We start from the raw sequence: 24,479 nt of genomic DNA, 5'->3' as shown, positions 1-24,479 counted from the left end.
CTGGACGCCCAAGACGAGAAGCGCCGCCACTTGGCTGCATATGACCGCCTGGTAGATAGTTTCCTACTGCTTAGGAGCACCATCTGTACCTCTTGGGAACATTCCCTTTCCGGCTGGGTTAACCACGGATAAACCAGGCCGTTAGGTGGAGAGAGCTGAGATTCGGGTGAACCATAATCCCCTCATCCCAAGGTTGGGTCAGGAGATCCCGAACCGGCGGGAGCGTTATAGGGTCCTTGGCGAGCATGTCCACCAGAATGGGGAACCAGAACTGTCGGGGCCACCGTGGGGCTATTAGGATGACCATGGACCTGAAGGGCTTGACCCTGGTCAAAACCCTGGGCCTGAAGAGGCCAGAGTCTCATTTGAGCATGGCGCACGACGTACGTACATGTCGCCATGTGTCCCAGCAGCCTCAAACAGACCCGGGCTGTCGTGATGGGGAACTGGGTTAGCTCGGAGACCAGCTCCATTATGGACAGAAATCTGGCTCTGGGAAGGAATGCTCTTGCCACCCTGGCGTCCAGGAGGGCACCCACGAATTCGAGATGCTGCAAGGGAGTCAATGATGACTTTTCCTTGTTTAGCATGAGTCCCAGCCTTACGAAGAGAGCCCTTGTAAGGGACACATGGGACTCTACTTGCTCGTACGAGTGGCCACAAAGTAGCCAGTTGTCGAGGTACGGAAAAACGCGCACCCCCTTCCTGTGGAGGAACGCCGCTACGACTGCCATGCACTTGGTGAAAACCCTGGGTGCTGTTGAGAGGCCAAAAGGGAGCACCGTAAACTGAAAATGGCACCGGGAAACAATAAACCCGAGAAACCTTTTGTGGCTGGGTCTTATTGTCACATGAAAATAAGCGTCCTTGAGGTCGAGAGTTGCGTACCAGTCTCCTAGCTGTAACACCGGAATGATCGAGGCCAGGGTTACCATTCTGAATTTGCTTTTTACGACTGCCTTGTTGAGGTCCCTGAGGTCTAAAATGGGATGAACCCCGCCCTTTGGTTTCGGCACGATGAAATACCGGGAGTAGAACCCCCTGCCGTGCAGATGGGAAGGAACCCTCTCTACCGCTCCCTTTGAAAGGAGCACCGACACCTCCTGGCACAGAGTGTCTTCGAGAGAGGTGTCCCTGAAACGGGACGGGGAAGGGGGGTTGGAAGGTGGCGAGCCCAGGAAGGGGATGGTATGGCCACCGTTGACTATGTTTAGGACCCAGGCGTCAGTCGTAATCTGAGCCCAGGCGTGGGCAAAGCAGGACAACCTGGCCCCAAACAGGGGGTCAGGGTGGCAGACTGATGCGCAACTCTCCAGCTGCCCGTTAAAATTGGTGGTTGGGCTGCTGAGAGGGCCCTTGGGCCACCCCACGTTGGTTTTCTTAGGTGGTGATGGCGACCCCTTGCAGCAGGGGGAGCCCCAACTGCTCCGAAACCCCCACCGGGGACCTGAGAGCGGCGTCTCCAGTAATCCCCATGGGGGACCTGGGACTGTGCTCTCCCCTGCTGTCTATAGGGCAGCTGGCGACGCTGAGGGGCAGGCGTGCGAATCCCCCAAAGACCGAAGGGTAGACCTCGTGACCTTCAGCGTATGGAGCCTAGAATCCGTGTGTTCCGAGAACAAGGCTTCTCTGTCAAAGGGCAAGTCCTGGATAGTGGTTTGGACGTCCGGGAGAATCCCAGACACCTGCAACCAGGCACCAAGGTGCATGACTACACCTGATGCCATGGTGCGGGCTGCAGAGTCGACTGCATCCAGGGAAGCCTGGAGGGCTGTTCGGGCAATGATTTTTCCCTCCAAGGTCATGGCCGCAAACTCCTGACAGTCCTCAGCAGACAGTCTATCTTTAAACTTTTCCACGGCCTGCCAAGTGTTAAAAGCATAACGGCTCAACATCGCCTGCTGGTTAGCGATGCGGAGTTGCACTCCACCAATGGCATGTACATTACGGCCTATCAAGTCAAGGCGCTTGGGCTCCCTTGCTTTCAGGGACAGACCCAGCTGGGGGAGCCTTTCCTTTCGGGCCGCAGCCTGGACGACCAAGGACCCCGGGACAGGCTGGGAGTATAGATGTTCGTGCCCTAGCTGGGGAACGTAATAGTGCCTTTCGACCCCCTTTAAGGTAGGGGTCAAGGTCGCCGGAGTCTGCCACAGGGCATTGGTAATTTTGGTCACCATTTTGTTGAGTGGTAAAGCCAAACGGGTGGGCACGTCATCCATGAGGATGTCAACCATGGGGTTCGTATCCTCCGCTATTGGCTCCACTAGGACACTCAGATTGGAGGCCAGCCATCTAAGCAGATCCTGGTGTGTACGGGCATCCATGGTAGGTAAAGCCGGCGCAGGATCTGTCATGGCTTCATCCGGTGATGACGAGGATGATGACTCCCGTATCGGTGCTGGAGGCAGTGCAGGCACAGGGTGAGGCACCGGCGGGGGAGGCAGTACTGGCTGCGGAGGCAGGTCTGGTACCGGGGGCTGTGTCTCAACGGGGACCCCCGAGTCAGACGACCTCTGCGGAGAAGGAGGCGGGCGAGACAATGTAGCGGACGATGGTGACTGATGTCCCAGACGCCACAGAGGAGGGCACAGGCCTCTGCCATTGGTGGTACACCAATGGAGTCCAGAAGAGCCATTGTGATTGTGGTGGCCAAGTTTGTTGCACCCGCAAACGATCTCACCGGTGCCGGGAATGGGATCTATGAGCCGAGGACTCTCCGGAGGATCCCGATCTGAACGATGGGGCGTCCGATTCTGATGAATACTCACAGTCCGGCCAGGGAGGTGCCGACAACCGGGGGGCAAACCTGGCCATGGACTCAGGTTTGCCAGCATGCCGATGAGTGCATGCCGGTACTACGAAAAATGGTCCTGGTGCCCGCTCTGTCGCTGGTGGAGGTGCCGTTCCTGTCTCTGGCTAAAGTGCCTGCTGCGGCACCGGGGAAACAGGCCCCGATGCCTAGAGTGGTGCCTGTCATGGTGTCGGTGTGGGGCATGGTTGAACAGACGACATCGGTGCAGGTTGCGGTAGGTGCACCGGTATGGTCCACGGGGTCAATACCGGTGCTGAAACATGCGTCGCTGTTGAAGAGGCTGATGCTGAAGGCCCAGGTGCTGAGAAGAGCAATGGTGCCGTAGACACTGCCGTAATGGTGGAGTGATAGGGCACCGGTGTGGTCAATTCAGGTCCCAGAAGGGGCACCGGCGCCGACGGAGGTTGGGCCCAGTCGGGCGCCCCATAGGGCTCGGCAGCCTGTGTCGAGGCTGGTGCCGACATAGATGCATGTGGTTCTGGTCCCACCAGGGACGGTCCCGCTGCAAAGGTGGCCGGTACCGTCCGGACCTGCCAGTATGGGGGCGAATCCGGAGCCAACGTGGCCTGTGGCGAAGGCGACCTTGACCCCTCCACCTCAACCGATGACGGTGGGGAGGTAGTGAGGGTAATCAAGTCCTGCACTGCTTCAAAGGTGTCTGGAGTGGAGGGGCGGTGGGAGGGCAACTGCCCAGGACTGGGTGCTGCGCACCACAGCGTGTGTAGCCAGTGCCAGCTGTAGTGCCGCCTCCATAAGGAGAAGTTTCAGGCGAGAGTCTCTCTCTCTCTTGGTGCGAGGCTTGAAAGACTTGCAGATTTTGTAGACGTCCGTAATATGGGCCTCACCCAGACACTTCAGACAGCTGTTGTGGGGATCTCCTTTGGGCATAAACTTTGCGCAGATCACACAAGCCTTAAAGTCTTGCGGCCTTGGCATTCCTCACCCCCGAAGGGGAGAAGGAAAAAAGAGACACTAGCTACCTAACTAACTGAACTATCTAAACTATTTACAATACAAAGAGAAAAAACAGGACTATAAACTAACTAACAGAGAGCCACGCTCCAACGACCATCACGGGTGGTAAGAAGGAACTGAGGTGGGGGAGCGCCAGCAGGGGTACTTATGCTCCGCCATAGCGGCGCCACTCCAGTGGGCACCCTGCCGGCACTACGGGTACCGCTAGGGAAAACGCTCTGGAAGACGCGGTGCATGTGGTGCGCACACCTGATTCAAATGGACATGAGCAACCACTCGAAGAAGAAGTAGGATGCTACCAGAGTGGTACGGTTTCTTATGCACCAGTTCCATAAGCGGACTGTCTGTGCGCAAAGTAATCGGGATCGTGCACCTCCTTGTCCATTGACATAATACATAGTTGCTATGTTGTCTGTAAGCACTCGGACGGTTGTACCAGCTATATGTGTGCGGAAGTGTTTGCAAGCAAGGAATACAGCTTTTAGCTCTAGGAGGCTGACATGAGAAACTGCCTCCGCCGCTGACCATCTGCCCTGCACGGACATACCATTGATGTGTGTCCCCCAGCCCAAAAGGGAGGCATCTGTAGTCAGCTGAATCGATGGCTGCTGACATTTGAATGGAACCCCTGCTAGCAGATTTTTGGGATTCAACCACCAACTCAGGGATCTGTGAACTAGAGGAGTTGGGGTTATCACTTTGTGTGTGGAGTGCTTTGTTTGAATATACACCGATGCCAATCAGTGTTCGAGACAGTGAAAATGAAGTCTCGCATTTTGGACCACGAAAGTGGTGGCCGCCGTATGTCCCATGAGGAAGAGACAGGTAAGTCTGGTGACTGTAGGGGCGTGGATGACTACTGTGGCCAGCTTGTGTAGAACTTGGAGGTAAGCATGCACAGGCCGTGGTGGAATCCAGACATGCACCTATGAAATTTATAGTCTGTGTAGGCTCTGGAGCCTGAGAGATAGAAATGTCTGCCTGGCTAGTGCCACCATGCGTAGGACCTCTTGTCTCAACCTGCCTTTATAAGGCAGTTGCCTAAATATGGAAATATGATCACGTCTCTGCGCTGCAGGTGAGCTGCTACTACCGCCAGGGTTTTTGAAAACACCAGATGCAAGTCCAAATGGTAGCACATGATATTGGAAATGATCGTCGCCGATAGTGAAACGGAGAAAATGTCTGTGGGCTGGGATGTACCGCTATATGAAAAAATGCATCTTGCAGGTCAAGAGCTGCAAACCAATCGTCCTTCTCTAGTGACGGTATTATCTTGGCAAGGGTCACCATCTTGAACCTTTGATGGAAGAGGTATTTGTTTAACTTCCTGAGGTCGAGGATGGGTCTCCATCCTCCGGTCTTCTTCTCCATGAGAAAATACCGTGAATAGAAGCCCCTTCCTCTGAACTGAGGAAGAGAGAGTTACTCACCTTGTTCAGTAACGTCTGTTCTTCGAGATGTGTGTCCCCATGGGTGCTCCAGTCAAGGTTGCTGGGCTCGTCCCGGTGCCGCAAACTGGAGGATCTTCAGTAGCAGTAGCCCCCCCACCGGACTGCGCATGCTCGACCACTGTTTCGCGCCTCTCAGCTGAGCGCGGTCCGGCTAGTCAGTTTCCTCCCAACCGGAAGCATCTGAAAAATATAGAAATACAACTTCGAAGCAGGGAGGAGGGTGGGACGTGGAGCACACATGGGGGGACACATCTCGAAGAACAGACGTTACTGCACAAGGTGAGTAACTCTCTCTTCTTCATCGAGTAGTGTCCCCAATGGGTGCTCCACTCGAGGTGAGTCCACAGCAGTGGTCCAGTGACAAACGCGTGCTTCGGAATCATCGGTTCTGCGCTGCAGACAAGACCGTGTGAGCTACCACTGAGTTGGTCTTCAGAGAGTTTACAAGAGCGTAATGTTTAGCAAAGGTAAGATTAGAGGACCAGGTAGCTGCTCGGCATATGTCCTGTAATGGTACTCCGCGAAGATAGGCAGTGGATGCCGCCATGCCCCTGGTAGAGTGAGCTCGAGTTCGGTCAGGCAGGGGTCTGTTCCGTAAAGTGTAACAACGTCTAATGCAGGCGACAATCAAGCCTGATATGCGCTGTGCAGAGAGCTGTTTGCCCTTGCAGCGTTCAGCTGTAGACAGGAATAGTTGTTGAGATTTTCGAAAACTACGCGTCCTTTCAAGATAAAAAGCCAGCGCTCGTCTAACATCTAAAGTATGCAGACGGGACTTCTCCGGAGAAGAATGAGGCTTTGGGAAGAACCCTGTAAAACACATGGGTTCGTTTATATGAAAAGCAGAATTGATCTTTGGCAGAAAGGCCAGGTGTACACAAAGTACCATGGCATCACTGGAAAACTGTGTGTACAGCGGGTCTGCCGAGAGAGCTGCTAATTCACTCACTCGCCGCACGGATGTAATAGCAAGGAGGAACACCACTTTCATTGTAAGCATCCGTAAATCAGTCGATGCTAACGGTTCGAAAGGAGGGCGAGTGATAGTGTCCAATACTACGCCAAGTCCCATGGCTCCGGAGGAATCCTATGAGCTGGATATAGGTTGTCCAGGCCCTTAAAAAACCTCTTGGTGAGGGGGTCTGCACACAGTGAATAACTGCCGATGGGCAGAAGGAAAGAGGAGATTGCCACTAAGTGCACTCTAAGAGAAGAACATGCCAACCCTGTCGTCTTCAGGTACAAAATATAATCCAATACCTGCTGGATAGGCAGCGAGAGAGAGTCGAGATCTCGTGCCGCACACCAAGCTTTAAAGCGACACCACTTCTGCAGGTAAGTTTTGCGCGTGGTGTGGCATCTGCTGTTAATTAGTACATGTCTCACTTCATGAGAACACATGAACTCCAACCCTTGGAGACAGGTAGGAGCCACACCATCAGGGTCATGCGGTCAATGCACGGATGGATCATTGTGCCGTGCTGTTGAGATAGTAAATTGAACAGTACTGGTAGCCGTATTGTTTCGGCGACTGACATCCTTGACAACTGAGTTAGCCATGTGCTATTAAAATTATTGTTGCCTGTTCTGCCGCTACCTTCTCCAGCAGCCTCGGGATAAGCGGGAGAGGGAGAAATGCGTATAACAACTGGTGACGACTCCAGTCCAGCAGGAAGGCATCCCCGAAGGACCCTGCTCCGGCGCCCACTCGAGAACAGTACTGATGACATTTCCTGTTGCTGTGAGTGGCGAAGAGATCTATCTTTGAGAAGCCCCATCGTCGGAAGAGGTTGCGGGTGACCTCCGTGTGCAGCTCCCATTCGTGCTGGGAGAAGAAATTCCTGCTGAGAGCGTCAGCCCTGACGTTGTCCTTGCCAGGAAGGTAAGATACAGTCAGGGTGACACCATGACGGATTGCCCAATTCCAGAGGCGGACTGCCTCTGCGCAGAGGGAGCGGGAACGCGCACCCCCTTGACGATTGATGTAATACACCGTGCAGATGTTGTCGGTGAGGATCTGTACTGATTGGCCGCGAATGACATGGACAAAATTCCTGCAAGCGTTGAAGACCGCTCGAAGCTTGAGAAAGTTTACGTGTTGCAGTGATTCTTGGGGAGTCCAGAGACCTTGCGCTTGGCTGTCCTGTAAATGAGCATCCCAGCCGAGAAGAGATGCGTCTGTTGTGATTTGCAGGGATGGTCTTTGAGCATGGAAGGGAACTCCCAGCAACATGTTTTTGGCGTCGCCCCACCATATCAGTGATTTCCGGACCTGGTTCGGGATAGTGACTGTCCTGTTTGTGCTGTGTATGCCGGGGGTGTACACTGTGAATAGCCAATGCTGGAGACCACGGAGATGAAGCCTTGCATGAGGAACTACATATGTGGTAGCCGCCATACGCTCTAGGAGTTGCAGGCAGGTAAGTATTCGAGATTTGGGGGAAATTGAAATAGTCTGTACCAAATCTCAAATTAGCTAGAACCTTTTCATGGGCAAGTATGCTCTTGCAGTTGAGGAATCGAGCCTCGCCCCAATGAACTCCAGATCTTGATTCGGAATGAGAAAAGACTTCCTGGCATTGATTATGAGACTGAGAGCTTTGAATATCATGGTAGTAGTGGTGACCGCCCACATAGCTTCGTCGAAGGTGGGGGCCTTTAATAGACAGTCGTCCAGGTACGGGAAGATGGTAATGTCGAGACGGCGAAGATAAGCAGCCACCACTGCAAGGGTCTTGGAAAAAACTCGGGGAGCCACCGAAAGGCCGAAGTACTCGGTATTGGTAGAGGTCGACTCCTACCACAAACCGAAGGAATCGCATGTGAGACGGATGAATTGTTATGTGGAAATAGGCATCCTGGAGGTCGAGGGACGCGAACCAATCCCCCTCTTCGAGAGCCGGAATGATGGAAGACAACGTGACCATTTTTAATCTTTGCTTCCACAGGTAACGATTGAGCTGACGTAGGTCCAGGATAGGCCTCCAATCCCCTGACTTCTTCCGGGTGAGGAAATAACGGGTAAAACTCTCTCCCATGAAACTGGGCTGGTACCCTCTCCACCGCTCCTATCGAGAGCAGATGGAAAACCTCTTTTCGTAACAGGTTCTCGTGAGAGAGGTCCCTGAAAAGGGGGGGGGGGGGGAGGAAAAGGGCGGAGAGAGAGTTGAAGGGAATGAGGTATCCTGTGGCAACTATGTCGAGGACCCACCGGTCGGTGGATATACGAGGTCAACGATGTTGATAAGGTCTCAGGCGGTGATGGAACAAGCCTTGCACGCTGTGTGGAATCTCTATCAAGGGGATGGTGCAGAGTCCCTCGACCAACCCATCAAACTTGCTGCCGACCTTGTTGCTGAACAGGCGCCCTGTTAGAGCGTTGTCGATGCTTTTGTGGGCGCTGTCTAGGTCTTTGTTGTTGCTGTTCAAAAGGTCTGGACCGAGGTATAGCATAAGAAAACGGTCTTTGCTTGTTATAGGGCGTGTATCTCTTGCATTTATAAGGAGGCGTGTACATGCCCAGCGTTCTCAAAGTCGTGCACGTGTCCTTGCCTGAGTGGAAGACCTGATCGGTGGATTGAGCAAAAAGTGACTGCCGATCAAATGGTAGGTCCTCCACCTTAGACTGCATGTCTTTTGGGACCACAGCCTGATGCAACCATGATGCCCGGCGCATGACTACGGCTGTAGCCGTAGCTCGAGAAGCTGCATCAGCCGTGTCAAGTGCTATCTGCAACGCCATACTGGCAATGGCAATGGTGTAACCCTCTTGTATCACTGCCTTCAAAATCTGGCGTTGAGAGTCTGGCAAATGTTCAAATGGGGGACCAGTTTAGCATAATTGTCGAAGTCGTGATTTGCCAGTTGCGCTGCATAATTGCACATCCTTAAGGATGCAGTGGCTGAAGAGTAAACCTTCTTGCCTAGAAGATCAAGGCGCTTAGCTTCTTTGTCAGTTGCTGCATTTTTGGCTTGAGAAGTCTTCACCCTCTGCTGTGCCGTGTCCACCACGAGGGAGTTGGGCTGAGGGTGCGTAAATAAAAAGTCCATCCCCTTTTGGTTTATAAAGTACTTCTTGTCTGATTTCTTATTAGTCGGCAAGGATGTAGCTGGGGTCTGCCAGACATCATCAGCAATCTCTAGAATGGCTTCATCAAAGGAAAATGCCATCTTTGACTTCTGGGATGGTTGCAGGTTCTTCAACAGCTGATGCCGCTTTTGTTGCACGTCCGTCGTATGGATCTCTTGGGACTGGGCTACCCTGTTGAAAAGCTCCTGGAACTGTCTATGGTCTTCCGCAGGAGACAAGTCCCCAGGGACCATGGCATCATCAGGTGATAAAGGTGAGTTGGGAGCCGGCAAAACCAGGCTTTGATGGCCCTGGTGTGTGTGGTCATCCTCCTGTTAGACGGATGCTGTGTCCTCCGCCGGAGCCAGTGGAGCAGCCGAAGATGAAGATTGTAGTGGCGGCTGTGGAGATAGAGTCCGGCTGGATCGCGGTGAACGCGAGCGGAGAAGTCGTCCATCCAGAGGAGAGTGGCGGTCATAATAACGTTGGTCATAATGTCGTCTGCGGTATGGACTCGGGGAACGTCTGGAAGAGTATCTTCCAAGAGTGTCATAACGATGAGAACATTCTAGGGGTCTTGGGGACCCTGGAGAAAAAGATCTCCGGGAATAGTGAGAAGGAGATCGGGAGTAACGCTCTCGTCGATATCGGCTTGACGGTGAGCTGTGGGATGACCGGTAGTAGTGGTCCGGGGCCGATGAATAATGATAATGATGATGAGGAGCATGACGATGCGCAGAGTAAGATGACATAGAAGACACCGGTCCCGGTGAAAACATTGCACGGTCAGGTGTTAAAGACAGTGTCCGGAGCTGCGCTGACTTGTGTTGTGCTTTTGTTGGCACTGCGGAGTTGGAAGCAGGGAGCAGTGCAGAGTATAAGGGACTAGGGGATGATAAAGCGATCCCCATAGCCTGGGTGTTTATTAGCCGACCTGGTGCCGTAGGCTGCAGGTCCGGTGCGGGTAACGCCGGTGCCGCAGGATGTGAGGCAGAGGCACCCTCTTGCGGCGCTGATCCTGGTGCCGCTGACTCCGGCACCGGGAGAGAAGCCGCAGCAACAGCTGGGGAAGACGCTGGCACCGCCGCTTCTGCGGCTACAGTCATCTGCGCATGCGTAGGAAAAGCTGGTGCCGGGGCGTCCGCCGGTGGCTTTAGAGTGGTGGTTTTATCCGTTGCCGGCACTGACTCCACTCTTGAGCCCCCCACCGGTGCCGGGACCGGTTCCTTGCGGTGGGCTCTGACAGGAACAGAGGAGCTTCGGCCCTAGCCCGTTCTATCCACAGGAAACCTCGGCGAATGGCCAGAGGTTCCTGGTCTGTCCCCACTGCTTACTCTGCTTGCCATGCTGCGGGGACTGTCCTGAGCCATCCGGTCATCAAGCTGCCCACTCGGGCGCGGGGCTGACGTGTCCGGAGCCTGGAGGGCTTTGTTGAACAGGAGAACTCTAAGTCGGAGCTCTCAATCCCTCCTGGCACGAGCTGTCAATTTGGCGCAGTGGCTGCACTTCAGGGGAACATGCCCATCCCCAAGACATTTTATGCAGCGAGAGTGTCCATCTGATACCGGCATGACATCTTGGCACCCAGTACACTTTTTAAAGCCAGGTGATCCTGGCATCCTTATTGCGACCTGAAGCTTGACAGACAAGTACAGGCAAAATATATATATATATTTTTAAACTGAGAACTACTACTAACTACAACTATGCTAATATTAACAACTTATAACAAAAACTAACTAATTTTCCTCACTCCTCAGAGAGGAGGGGGAGCCTAGGGTAACTCCGTCTGCGGCCGCGGATGGTTGAAAGGTAAGGGTATGTCTACACTACCACCCTAGTTCGAACTAGGGTGGTAATGTAGGCAACCGGATTTGCAAATGAAGCCTGGGAAATTCAAATCCCGGGCTTCATTTGCAACTCCGGTTGCCTACATTACCACCGTAGTTCGAACTAGGGTGGTAGTGCAGACATACCCAAACTGACTAGCTGGACCGCGCTCAGCTGAGAGGCGCAAAACAGAGGTCGAGCATGCGCGGTCTGGTGGGGGGGCTACTGCTACTGAAGATCCTCTGGTTTATGGCGCCGGGACGAGCCCAGCACCTCGAGGGGAGCACCATTGGGGACACTACTCGATGAAGAAGTACGGGCTCTATGGCTCCTATGGAGAGCAAACACTGAGCCTCTTCTTTCAACTGGGTCTCATGAAATAGGTCCCTGAAAAGGGACGGGGTTGGTAGATTTGTGGGTGGGATGGCAGTGAAGGGGATGGTAAGCCCAGATACCACCAGATGCAATACCTAGAGGTCTGATGTAATTGCCGCCCATTGATCTTGAAAAGGTTGAAGTCGGTGGTAAAAGAGGTGAGCGACTTCTTGTTCCATCACCGTAAGGACTGTTGCATGCCTTCGACCGAACCATCAAACTTGCTGTTTGGAATTTTGTTGGTTGTTCGAGCAGAATGGTTGGGGTCATCTATGTTGCGGACGCTGTCTTGGATGTGATTGGTCTTTGGCTCGCTGTTGATGTTGTTGTCTTTGATAGGGGTAGTTGTACCTCTTCTGGTATGGGTAATATCTCTTGTGCCGAAAAGGGGGTGTTTACATCCCCAAGGCGTGGAGTGTAGACTGGGAATCTTTTCCAGAGTGGAGGATATCATCCGTCTTTTCCGCAAACAACTTGTTTTTGTCAAAAGGGAGGTCCTCCACTTTTGCGTGAAGCTCCTTTGGAACTGCTGCAGAAGCTAGCCTAGATGAGCACCTCATTGCTACTGCAGTTGCAGTGGTGCAAGTTTGTCATGTCCGCCGCATCCAAGGAGATCTGCAGACTTGCTCTAGATGCCGTAAAACCCGCCTGCACTAGGGACTTTAAGAGGGGGCGCTTGTTCTCTTGGAGGTAGAGAAGAAGCTGCGATATCTTTTCATAATTGTCCAAGCTGTGGTTCGATAGCAAGGCGACATAATTAGAAATATGCAGAAGAAGGGTCGTCGTGGAGTAAACTTTCCTACCAAATATATCCAGTTTTTTGGCGTCTGGTGTTGTCTTATACTGCGGTGTCTTGGCCCGTTGTTGAGCTGCATCTACCACCAGGGAGTTTGGCTGCGGATGATTGAAGAGGAATTCTTAATTCTTGGAAGGGACAAAATATCTTCTATCCACTCTCCTGCAGATTGGTGGTACTGAAGCTGGTGTCTGCCAAATGATGTCTGCTGCCTCCATGATGGCTTCATCAATAGGGTTGGCCACTTAAGCGCTCTGCCTCGGATGCAAATTTTTCAGCAGTCGATGCTGTTTTGTTTGTGCTTCTGTTATCTGGATTTCTTGGGACTGAGCCACCAGCTTGAGGTCTTGGAACTGCTTAAAATCATCTGGCAGGGACGTGTCTGGTGGAAAAACCATCTCATGTATTGAAGAGGGTGAACGGTCAAGAACTGGATTTTCACACACATGGTCATCCACTTCAGACAACTGTCCATCAGGTCTGACTGCTGTGTTGTCTCCCACGGACTGCGTATTGGAGAAGTCAGGCGATAGTCACGGTGCTGTTGTAGCGGAGAGTGCCGCACTGATGGTGGATTGTAGTGTGAGGGCTGTTGATACACAGAGATGGGAACGTGAACGTGATGAGTACGGAGAAGTATGGCGATACTCGTAATATCGATTTGATGGATGAGGCGACGAGCACCTAGACGATCTACTGCTGGTATGTCGCCTCTCGTGCCTGACACATGGAGAGTAGTAATAAAATGGCAACTGTCCATATGGTGGACAGTAGGATCGGTGCCTATAACAGTAGCTGTAATGTGGGCATCCATATGGAGAATCCCATCTATAGTAAATATGGTGTTTTGGGCTGTGGTGCCGATAGTTATGGTGCAGAGGTGAGGCATACATCGGAGGAGGAGGAGAGGGACATGGTGAAAATTCTGGAGAAGGGGAGTAGTGAGTGCTCAGCCTCCGTGCTTTGACTGATGCCTTTGCTAGAGGCTGTGCCTGGATAGACTCCAGCTCCCACTCCTGCTCTGGTGCCGGTATTTCAGTCAGTTGCTGCTACACTGCTTTATATGCCGGTGCCGGGGCTGTTTGTAATTGAGAAACACCACGTGGCACCGGCAACAGTGCTTGTTGTGATGCTGGAGCCAGAAGGGTTCCCTACGGTGCCGCAGCTGTACCCACGACTGTCTGCTGCTCTGGAGCTGCTTGCTGGGCTGAATGGAGAGGTGCTGGAGCATTTGAAGTATGCACGCCGCTTGTCAGCACCGAGGCTGCCTTCGGTGCCGACAATGTTGCTAGCTGTGTTGACGGTGCCGGGAGAGTTCTCTGAGATGCTGCTGCTGCCCGTGCAGTTTTCTGCTCGGCTTTAGTGGGTAACCAGTGCAGTGCCGGCGCCTTAGTAACACAGGCTGCGCTTGCCAGCACAGAGCCTGCTTCTGGTGCCAAATGAGCTCTATTGGACACTGCAGCCTTTTCCCCCTTAGTCCCCGACACAGAGGATGAGGGTTGCGGGACAGAGCCAGAGGATCCAGGTTTGCCTCCCACCATTATTTCAGGTGGGAGGGATCTGGCAGGGGAGTTCTTCTTTCTTTTTTCCATCAGATCCTTCTCTTGTGGGTCTCTCCAGCTGTTCAGCATTACCCGCATTAGGGTCCAGCGCCTAGTCAAAGAGGAACATTTTAAGGTGCATTTCCGTCTTGACGAGTGTGGGCTGTCATTTTTTAACAGTGCCTGCACTTATGGGGAGTGTGGTTCTCCCCCAGGCAGCGTACACAAGTTGAATGCCTGTCAAACTGGCATGGGCTCACTGCATTGGGCACATTTTTTAAACCCTGGAGATACAGGCATGACTGGTTAATCCTTTTCTTCTTACAGAGTAAGTTTGTTTGTTAAATCCCTGCTGCTGAATTGTCAGCCAGTGACAGCAGGGAGCCCCAGGAAGCCACTGCTTCAACAAGGTGCTAACAAGAGTCCTTTTTTTGTTTGTTTTTGCAGCCAGAAGGAGATGGGGGACTTGAGACCTTAGCAGACATGTCATCACAAGCCTACAGGCCCACCCCTTGCCAGATATCTTGGTCTTCTCCAGAGCAGCAGGAGCAGTACTGGTTCAAGCAACTGCTATTGTCCTGTTTCCTTCCTCCCTCAGCTGTTATGTGTGAGGTCATAACACAGGACTAGCAGGGATGCCATTATAGCCTATGCTGCATGTGGTTAGGATCCCTGAGTCCAGGTCATGTGAGTCAATAATGCATTGTAGAATCCTGGTGGGAATAGGGCTGGCTTCCCTGCTGCCCAATCATATAAACAACAATCATAATGCCTTCAGCGTCAAATTCACCTGCCCAACTCTGGCTGTTCAAAATTCCAGTTCAAAGTCACATGTTCCTAATTAGATGTCCTCTTCAAAACCAACTGCTTTCTCTCAGAACTATAAGAGCAGGCAGGGAAAAAGAACTCACAGGACCCGTAGCAGGACCAGAGAAAGCCCACCAGTCAGAGCAATAGAAGAGGTGCTTACAGTGACTAAATCTGCCCCCATGAGCATCTTGTGATAGTGCACAAACATAGAGGGTCAGAGCTCTCAGTCCTTTAGGGCCCATTCATAGTGTGCCAATGCCCAATCATATTTAGCATGAACAGTCCCAAAGAAAAGAAAATAAATCACACTAATCTGAGTCATCACCTGCTCCTCTCAGAATGCTGTAATGATTTGACAGCTGCTGTCTCTGTGAAGGCTGATGCCTATGCTTGGCTCTGCTTCTCCAGAGTTTGGAAGGAGGAATGGAAAACCATGGGGACATATAGCACAATAAAAATGTTGTGCCACTTTTGGAGGTAGAAAGAATGCTGAAGTCCTTGGCAGCATTCATCCCTACATGATTTGGTGCACCTGCCTCTATGCATAGTGTATTGTACATTCATGTTTGTTATTTATTCCTGCCTTTTCCTCTTAAGTAAAAAGTGTCAAAGATGATCATCAGATCAGGATTCTTACTGCACAATTTTTAACACAAACACCTTCCCTCCCCACACACACAATATTTCAAACTAGACATTGTAAGGAAATATGTAAAGATATTTTGAGCCAATTAATTTTATTGTGAAATTCAGACATGCAAATTAGCATGAAAAAACTTTTAAAATTTTATGAGTATTTACTTTGAACATCTGCAAGTTTTACAGTGACTAATCTTACCAATGCTATGGAGGATATATGATCAAACCACAGATTCCGGATAGCAAAGTGCATAGTATGGGCAGCTACTGATACACACAGTGTTCAGCCCACATACTGGTAAACGTCATCATCTCTGTGCTGAGCAAAATATTGTTTATTGTTATTAATAGTGGCATAGCATCTGTATTGAAAAAGCTGCCTGTCATATAAAGAAAATTCTCCTCCCCCCATGATTAATCTCTGACTTAGTTACTATAGAAATCTTTCTGAAGAAATGTAAAATAAAAACTTTGTGTGTATATACATACACATGCACATGTATATTTTTATGTGTACACACATAAAATCAACTAAGGAAAGTAGAAGTAGTACCATTAGTGCTAAGTACACCAGAAGAAATAAAGTCATCTCCAAAGTCAGGAACACTATCAACACATCTGACGGCAGTGAGAAACGCAATGACAACATTTACATTGCCAGCACTGCCAATTGTGGCAGTGTGGAGGTGTCCCATACTGATCCCAATATTAGGTCCATTTAGGATTTAGTGCTGAACAACGCAGTGGATCAGCAACCCGATCGGCCAACAGGTATGTAAATGATGTAGTCCTGGCAAAGTCCTGGGAAAGTAAGGTTGGGACTGAAAGAGTTGGGGACTGAAAGGCAATTATCTGTTGCAACCTGACATGCCACCAGTGAGGGAGCAGTCCTCCATGGGTACCAGTCTCAATGGATGCCTTGAAGCCAGAAGTGGAATTGAGGTTCCCGGCTTCCTAACCTCCCCAATTAGTACTAGGACAATGTTGCTTGACAAGGTATTTGTGCCATTCTGCACATTGGCACTAGCCCTGTGTCAACACATGCTCCTTGCATGTTTCAATGCAGGAAACAGAGAACAACGTGTTCTGGAACGTGAAACCAGAGGACTCTTGGAACCCAAGGGTGATCTCTAACCAGATAGCCTCAGTACAGAAGCAAGCCACATGAACTGCATAGATAGATGCTGCTTTAAATGAAGGGTTTCAGCCATCTGAGCCTGCTTTTTAAATGATCTACAGATTGCCCAGCACACTCTAATGTGGGACACACTAAGTGAGACACACTAAGCTCTGCATGTGGGACATGAAGGACAATGTTTAAACTCTGGTGAGGGCATCACTGGGAAAACTTAGCTCACAATAACTTACATTAAGGCACTACTAACTGTACAACTATAAAACAGTAAACACGATTGAGAAGGATGTGAGATTAAATCACACAGAGCTCTGACTCCAGCCACCAGGGTAAGAAGGAAATGAGGGATGGTCAGGGCATTGGCACCTAACACAGTTTGGGGAGAAACTACAGCTGAGGCATGAGTGCTGCCCATCTACAGGCACTGATAAGCAAAATTTTCCAGCTCCAGGGAGTAGGCGTGCTCATATTTAAGTGGAATACATATCTGCCCGTAATCAAAGAAGCATATTTCCTTCAGATTTAGAATATTGAGTTTTAAGAACTCTGAAGAGCAATTTAATGTCATGGGGTGAATCAAGGCTAAGCAAACAAGCCTTACTTGCTGTTCCTCAAAGCAGCAGAACGTGGTACAAAGAGATCTCACTCACAACTGCTGGAGGGCTAACAAATTAAGTAACAGAACAGGACACCCTGAGATTCAGACCTGTAGTCCTGCAGCAAAATTTAATAGCAGACAGAACTACGCTGTCTACATCTTTTCATATACTGTCATTCATTTTATAAATAATTCCACCAGGAATATGCATGATTTATAATGTCTAGAAGAGCAGGTTAGCAAGGTCCCTTTTCAAGTCCTAGAGCCATTAGCTCTCATTCTCACACAATGGTTATGTGTAGATGTAAAATGAAATCAGCTACAATTTCAACAGCACTGAATCTTCCATATGAGAACAGTAGGACTATTCACTTGGGAAATAAATGGTACATAAACAGCAAATCATATGAAGAAAGACACTTAGGCATTCATTTTAACTTTTTCTATGATGAGAACAAAAGAGCACTATGAAATCAAAAGGGCATACATACACTTCAAGTGGATACAAGTAAATACTTTAAGCATCAGTTTGTTAACCCGTGGAAATCACTGCTGCAGGAGACTACTGAGTTTAGTAAGATTAAAAATATATGACACATGAATAAAATTAGTGTGAAAGACACTTTGGACAATTGCTTTTTTTACAGGGGTCTGCAAAAGTCTATTTTGTTATCGCCTAGTCCTATTCAACATATATGCAATGCTACTAAGGAAGATAGTAGGCTTCAAAGATATCAGTGCATAATAGATGGCATGCGGCTCTGTATCTCCTTTTTGCCAGACCCAGTCATGCAGCTAATTTGCTTTTACAGTGTTTCCCAACATAGAGACTTGATTGAGGGTAAACTAGTGGAAACTTAACCCAGACAAGATGGATGTGATGCTAGTGAGTTGGGGGTTATTTTGAGGTCTGGTGAGAGTGGTGCCTCTTATTTCAATTATGGAGAGAGTTTTTCCAAATGGAGGTTCTTTGAACATTACTTGCTCTTGGAATCTCAAGTGGCATTGGTGGCTTTTCTCATATATATCACAGAAACTATAACTGTTTCTCTTGGATGGAGATCTTGCTACTTTGATCCATGTTTATGTGTCTTCTGTGCTGAATTACTATGATTTGCTCTACATGATAATCCCACTGAAGAGGACTAGAGATAGATATAATGCAGAATGCCATTGTCAGCCTTTTAAGATGAGTTAGCCTCAAGATTAATATTATGTCTGTTCAGTAACAGTACTAACTTATTATTTGTATGCAGATGTTATTCAGGGTGTTAGTCTTATAAACCCTTAAATGGCCTACTTTAGAGTTTTTTTTAACACACACGCCACCCTAGTGTGTGATTATGGGAGCTGAGAGATGCTGGGGCACTTGAGTTAAGAGTCCCTAGATTTAACCACCTCATGGTTTAGGACAGCATCTTAAATGAGGGCTCTTGACTGCAGTAAGTACACCAAGTGCAGAAGTCAAAGCCTTAGTGGAGTCTGTTGTCCTTTGAAGAAGGATCATCACTTGTCTAATGCTACTTTTTGAGAACTGTGTTGAGTTGGAGCATAGCTCCCTTTTGGAGACTGTACTCTTATTTTTATTGTTATAACATTTAAGCTGTAGGTGTGAATATCCTAAACTGTGGGAATTCAGTAATTTTTTAAAATGACAAAACTGAATAAATATGCAAATGTATAGTATCTAGGATAAAATTAACAAGACTATCATTTCTCATTCTTCAAGACACAAACAGATAATTGTCTGGGGCCAGGAAGAATTTCTATCACATGCCACAGCACCATAAAATTAGGGTGCATGATGAGAATGTATACCTTCCTTTGAAATATCTTACATTGACACTCAAAAACTAGATACCAAATTAGGTGGACCACTTTCCTCTTTTTTTATAAACTAAATCCTATTTATGAGTATGTATGGATTGAGCCATCGATCAATAGATCTCATCTTCCATGATGCCGTTGGTGAGCTACTAAATCAATCCTTGACCGGCAAATCCGCTTACAGATTAGATGGCACATAAAAATCCACCATCTATGGGTGTTGTACACTCTTTTTGGATCCTACTCTTTCCTTGTAATGTCTGGACACGTAGCTCTCAAAGCATTTGAGAGCCTGTACAATAATTTGTCGCCAGAACAATCTGTCCTAAGTTATGATTTCCAGGTCACTGGCAGATACAACATATGACTTTACGTTTGCCTTTAAGATAGCTTTACAATGCTTATACTGACCACCAATGGAACACTTTCTGTGAACTAGGTGGCAATAGAAGATCATCTTTAGTATCCATGTATCATCCATCCTCATAACATGACCAATCCAGCAAAACTATGTGTCATCTGAAGAAGTGGGCTATGCCCACGAAAGCTCATGATACCATCTACATAAGTGGTTCCCAAACTTTTAGGCATCATGCCCCCCTTTTGATTTTTGAGAAACCCTCACGCCCCCCCAAAATAGCAGCAAAACTTGGGGTGGGATTGACGATGTGTGTATGTGTGTGTGGCTGGGTTGCCTCGCACCCCATTGGAATTTCTTTACGCTCCCTAGGGGGGCATGCCCCCAGTTTGGGAACCCATGATCTACATGTTTTGTTAGTCTAAAAGTGCTACCAGACCATTCACCTGCTGTTTTTTATGTGTTCATAAGCACTTCTTCCATGCCTGTAACATCAAACAGCTTAAGGGCCTCCATATTAGGAATTTTGTCCCACCAATTCACATGGGCAATCTTTCCGAGGCAGCGCATGTGGAACTGATCAAGTTTCAAAACATGGCAGCAATATTTGGTCCACGACTCCAAGCCATACAGCAGTATATTCAGGACAAAAGCCCAATACACTGTTACTTTCATATGAAATTTAACACCATGGTCCCTCCATAAGCACGCGATCAATCTTCCGAAGCTTTGGTTGGTTGAGCATCAGCATTTATGCTGGTGGACAATGTTTCCAAGATAGCAAAACTTAACAGCCTTAAGGACAGTATCAGCCACAGTGATCATTGGAGGAGTGCTGGGCTCTTTCCGATCAGATTGGAACATAACTTCTGTATTTTTGAGGATCATAAGTGAGTCCAAAACAGTGAGCTGAAGTAGCAAATGATCAAAAACTTAACAGGAGAGGAGCAAGGACACATCCTTGCTTTGTACCATTTGTTACTTCAAAAGGTGCCGATATCTTTCCACTGTTAAGGACGTGACCTAGCATACCATCATGAAAGGACCGATCTATATTGATAAATTTTTCAGGACTGCCAATTCGTCCAACTACTTTCCAAAGAGCATTTCTGTTGACCATGTTAAATACCTTGGACAGGTCGATGAAAATCATGTACAGATCCTGATGTGCTCTCTACGTTTTTCTTGATTTGCCTGGCTGTGAATAGCATGTCAGCAGTGCCTTGACCAGCATGAAATCCACAGTGATTTTCAGGAATGATGCCAATTATGAAAACATATAAGGAAAGCTGGTTGTACATCATACGGACCAGGATCTTACCATCTATAGACAATGTCATGATGGGGTATTATAGCATTGAGGCGTGTGCTTGGGGTGGTGGATTTGAATAGAAATAAATTCTCCCACAAACTGCACAGTTCCCTTCTGGCTGGCTCTTCTAGTCTGTTTAGTGCAGCCACTGGAATCTGATCCAGCCAGGTGCTGAATGTTCTGCTACCAATCCACCAGAGTACATGGTTAACTTTAAGCATGAACAGTCCAACTGACTAATTTAGGAACACTAGTGTGCTCAAAGCTAAGCATGAAGTAAGAAGAATGGAATATTTAATACTTATTTTGGGTCTCTCTTTACTAAAGAGGTTAAATTACGAACAGATACTTAAAAGGGGGAAAACTGGGGAAAGGAACACGAGAACAGAGAAAGAAGATATTAAAAATATTCAGATAAAATTTGATGTATTCAGGCCAACAGAGTCTCATGAAATTGTCCTATTCTATTCAGCACCGGAAAGGCCTTAGCTGGAGTAATGTGTCAATTTCTGGGCAACACTTTAGGAAAGATGTAGATAAATTGGAGAGAATCCAGATGAGAGCTTCAAAAATGATAAAAGGCTTGGAAAACCTGACTTAAAAGGACAGATTTAAAAGCTCAGTCTTTTCAGTCTTGAGAAAATAAGACTGAGGGGAAACCTGATAAAAATTTTAAAATGAGTTTATGTCCACTCTAAAGAAGACATTTTCCATTTCCACTGGAGATAGGATATGAAATAATCATCTTAATCTCAAGGATGGGAGGTTTGTGTTAGGTATTAGGAAAAACTTTCTAATTAGAAGGCTAGTTAAGTACTAGAATAGATTTCCAAGGGAGGCTGTGGAATCCTAATCTTTGGAGGCTTTGAAATAGGTTAGGCAAACACCTGTCAGCGATAGTTTAAGGTATACTTAGTTCTGCCTCACTGCAAGTGGACAGACTAAATGACTTCTTGAAAACCCTTCCAGCTCTACATTTTTATGAATCTATATACTTAACTTTGCTAAATCATAGCCAGAGTGCTCAATAGTTTGCAGACTAAGCTTTTATGGAACAAGATTTGTATACAAAAAGCAGGCAGGCACTGCAGAAAAACAACATAACACACACTCTCACCAACTAAAGCTTCTATAAGTATACACCCTACCAGACATGCCAGTCTTTATAACAAAAATCTCTCTTCAGAAATAGGGAGGGAGAAGGAGTTTAAGATTAGCAGCCCTGTCCATGATTTTGAAACACCTGAAATTTCATTTAATATTCTTCAAATAGATTGCACTGGAAAGAGCACATGCTATTCACCAAAAGAAACTGGTATAAGAGGACTACCGAGAACAGAATGCACAAAACACCAAATGGTCTTCAGAAGAGCATTTTTTGCTTTAAATAGATGCAAAGGAGAAATTAATTCTTATGAGAAAACCATTTTGTATAGGAAGTAATAGCTTTAAACAGTGATAGCAAATATCAAGCACTACAGGCAGTCCCCGAGTTATGCGGATCCGACGGATCCGCAGTTACAAACGGGCTTTTCTCGCCCGGGAGGACGGGAGCGGCGGGACGCCCAGATGAGCCGCGGTCCCACTGCCCGCGTCCTCCGGGGCGAGAAAAGCTGCTCCCCGTCTTCCTGGTCTGACCAGCAGACCAGGGAGACGGGGAGCAAAGCCTCGGAGGCCGCCCGCAGCGGGACAGCCGCGGCGCGTCTGGGCTGTCCCACTGCGGGCGTCCTCCGCGGCTTTGCTCTGTGTCTCCCTGGTCTGCTGGGGGGGGGGGAGGGGCGCAGCTAGTGTCCCCTCCCCCCCCAGCAGACCAGGCTTTTCTGCCCACGACCTGGGGTAGAGCAGCTGGGGCGCTGCTGGGTTGGTCCCGCAGCGCCGCTCCTCGGCGCTACTGGACCAACCCGGCAGCACCCCAGCTGCTCTGCCCCAGGCGCCCTGATTCAGCCGCTGCTGAAACTGACCAGCAGCGGCTGAATCAGGACGCCTGGGGCAGAGCAGCTGGGGTGCTGCTGGGTTGCTCCAGTAGCGCCGAGGAGCGGCGCTACTGGAGCAACCCAGCAGCACCCCAGCTGCTCTGCCCCAGGTGTCCCCAAGTCAGCCGCTGCTGAAACTGACCAGCGGCTGACTACAGGAAGCCCGAGGCAGAGTTGCTCTGCCCCCGGCTTCCTGGAATCAGCTGCTGATCAGTTTCAGCAGCAGCTGACTTGGGGACACCTGGGGTTCTTAAGTTGAATCTGTATGTAAGTCAGAACTGGCGTCCAGATTCAGCTGCTGTTGAAACTGATCAGTTTCAACTTAAGAACAAACCTACAGTCCCTATCTTGTACGTAACCCGGGGACTGCCTGTATAATGATCCAAAAAACATTTTAGACAACTAGCTTGCTGCATGGTGAGACTCTGCTAGAGACTGGACTTTGTGAGACTACCTAGAACTCTTATTCCTGCTGATAAAGTAACTCACATTTAGATACAGTATTTCAGTATACTTCCCAGGCCTCAACAATTTTATGAACACTGTTCTTTGCACTATCTTTGGCTGTTCCAAAAAGTGCAAATGGACTTACCCAAATTAGGGAGACAGTGAAAGAGAAAGAGATGTGAACAGAACATGCAGATGTGAACAGAACAAGAATTTTAAAGTTTTTATCCCAGCAGCTTTTAGTGACTATCGTGAAACCGCAAGCTACTGATTCTCCTCCCGCTTCCCCGTAGTCATGTTAATACTGCAAAATGATAGGTTAACAAGCTTGTAAGAAATAAGCATGAGACATGTAACCTCTCAGATGGGACAACACTGGTAAATTCTGCTGTAATACAAATCCAACTTCTTCTTTGTCCTCTGTGTTGCTCCTTCATCTCTCTTTGTTAAATTCCCCCATGACTCTCAACGAATCTTCCATATGAGAAGGAAGTATTAAAATATCCAAGTAGGGCGTATGTTTATCCACAGTATTAACTTACATTGAAGAAATTAGTCTTGTTCCTCTCACAGAAGAGACCCTGTGCTGGCATGTGCTTCAGTTGCTGCCATGGGATACTGCTGCCTAGCAACACATCTCGGGCCCACTGGAGATTCTATAGAAGCAAGAAAGAATTGAAATGAGTAGGAGACAGATGAACAGTTTGTTAATGCAGGTAAAAGTACAAAACATACTCTTGGCTTTTATTTATACATTACCAGCTATAATTTTTTCAGAGAGATCTGTCTAATTGCAACCAGACTCAGTTCAGCTAACATTTGTGCATTTTGGACTCAATAACGCAATTCAGAGGTGAGATTATCCCATCTTCCCACAAAAGCCCTTACATAGAAAACAGGGTGTTCTAACAGCAGAAGCCCTAAGACTTATTGGCCCTGATGGTAGGCAAAGGATTACTCAATCCCATAAAGCTTCAAACTCAGTCTCATACCCTCCTATTTTGTATTGACTTAAGATTTGTTTTTGTGCTTCCTCATTGCAACTGAAATCTGTTTCCATTTCTTGTCACTTAGAGCAGCCTGAGTTGTACAGACATTTATTTAAAAACCCATATAATCATTTAAATAGAACAATTATCGCTTCATTAACAATATAAAAAGATTAGATAGCAAACTCAGAACAAAAAGTCACTAATTTCATACGACCAATTTCTTGTCCACAAATATTAAACAGATTGCTAGATCTCTTAAATATTTAGAAAATTATCTATCAGTGCTTTTTTGGTTGTCTAGGATGTGCGCATGTGTGCCAGATCATCTTATTTCAGTGCACTACATTTCCAAACACTGTTATCCTTAAAAATGAGACCAAGTTAGAGTGAAACGTTCATCTTTCAGATGGAAAGCAAGTTCATTACTGCCATGTCAACTAAAACCTAGCCATTAACTAACACCTACCCTACAGTTAGATTTTTTTTTTTACAGTTATTATTTTGGTTAGGTTTTTTATAAAAAACCGTAATAATTA

The 24,479-nt window shown here is 48.2% G+C and overlaps 1 protein-coding gene across 4 annotated transcripts in view; it reads right to left on the bottom strand.

Moving 5' to 3' along the window:
* Positions 1 to 24,479, bottom strand: part of CABIN1 (calcineurin binding protein 1) — a 257,094-nt gene that overhangs the window by 110,274 nt on the left and 122,341 nt on the right. For all 4 annotated transcript variants that reach the window (XM_075897952.1, XM_075897954.1, XM_075897953.1 and 1 more), the window contains exon 29: positions 23,494 to 23,607. In XM_075897952.1, coding sequence (XP_075754067.1) covers positions 23,494 to 23,607 — 114 coding nt within the window. The remainder of the gene's footprint in view (positions 1 to 23,493; positions 23,608 to 24,479) is intronic.

Source organism: Pelodiscus sinensis, chromosome 15, assembly GCF_049634645.1.
Source record: "Pelodiscus sinensis isolate JC-2024 chromosome 15, ASM4963464v1, whole genome shotgun sequence".
NCBI classification, from domain to species: Eukaryota; Metazoa; Chordata; order Testudines; family Trionychidae; genus Pelodiscus; species Pelodiscus sinensis.
This window is presented reverse-complemented; position numbering and strand designations above follow the sequence as displayed.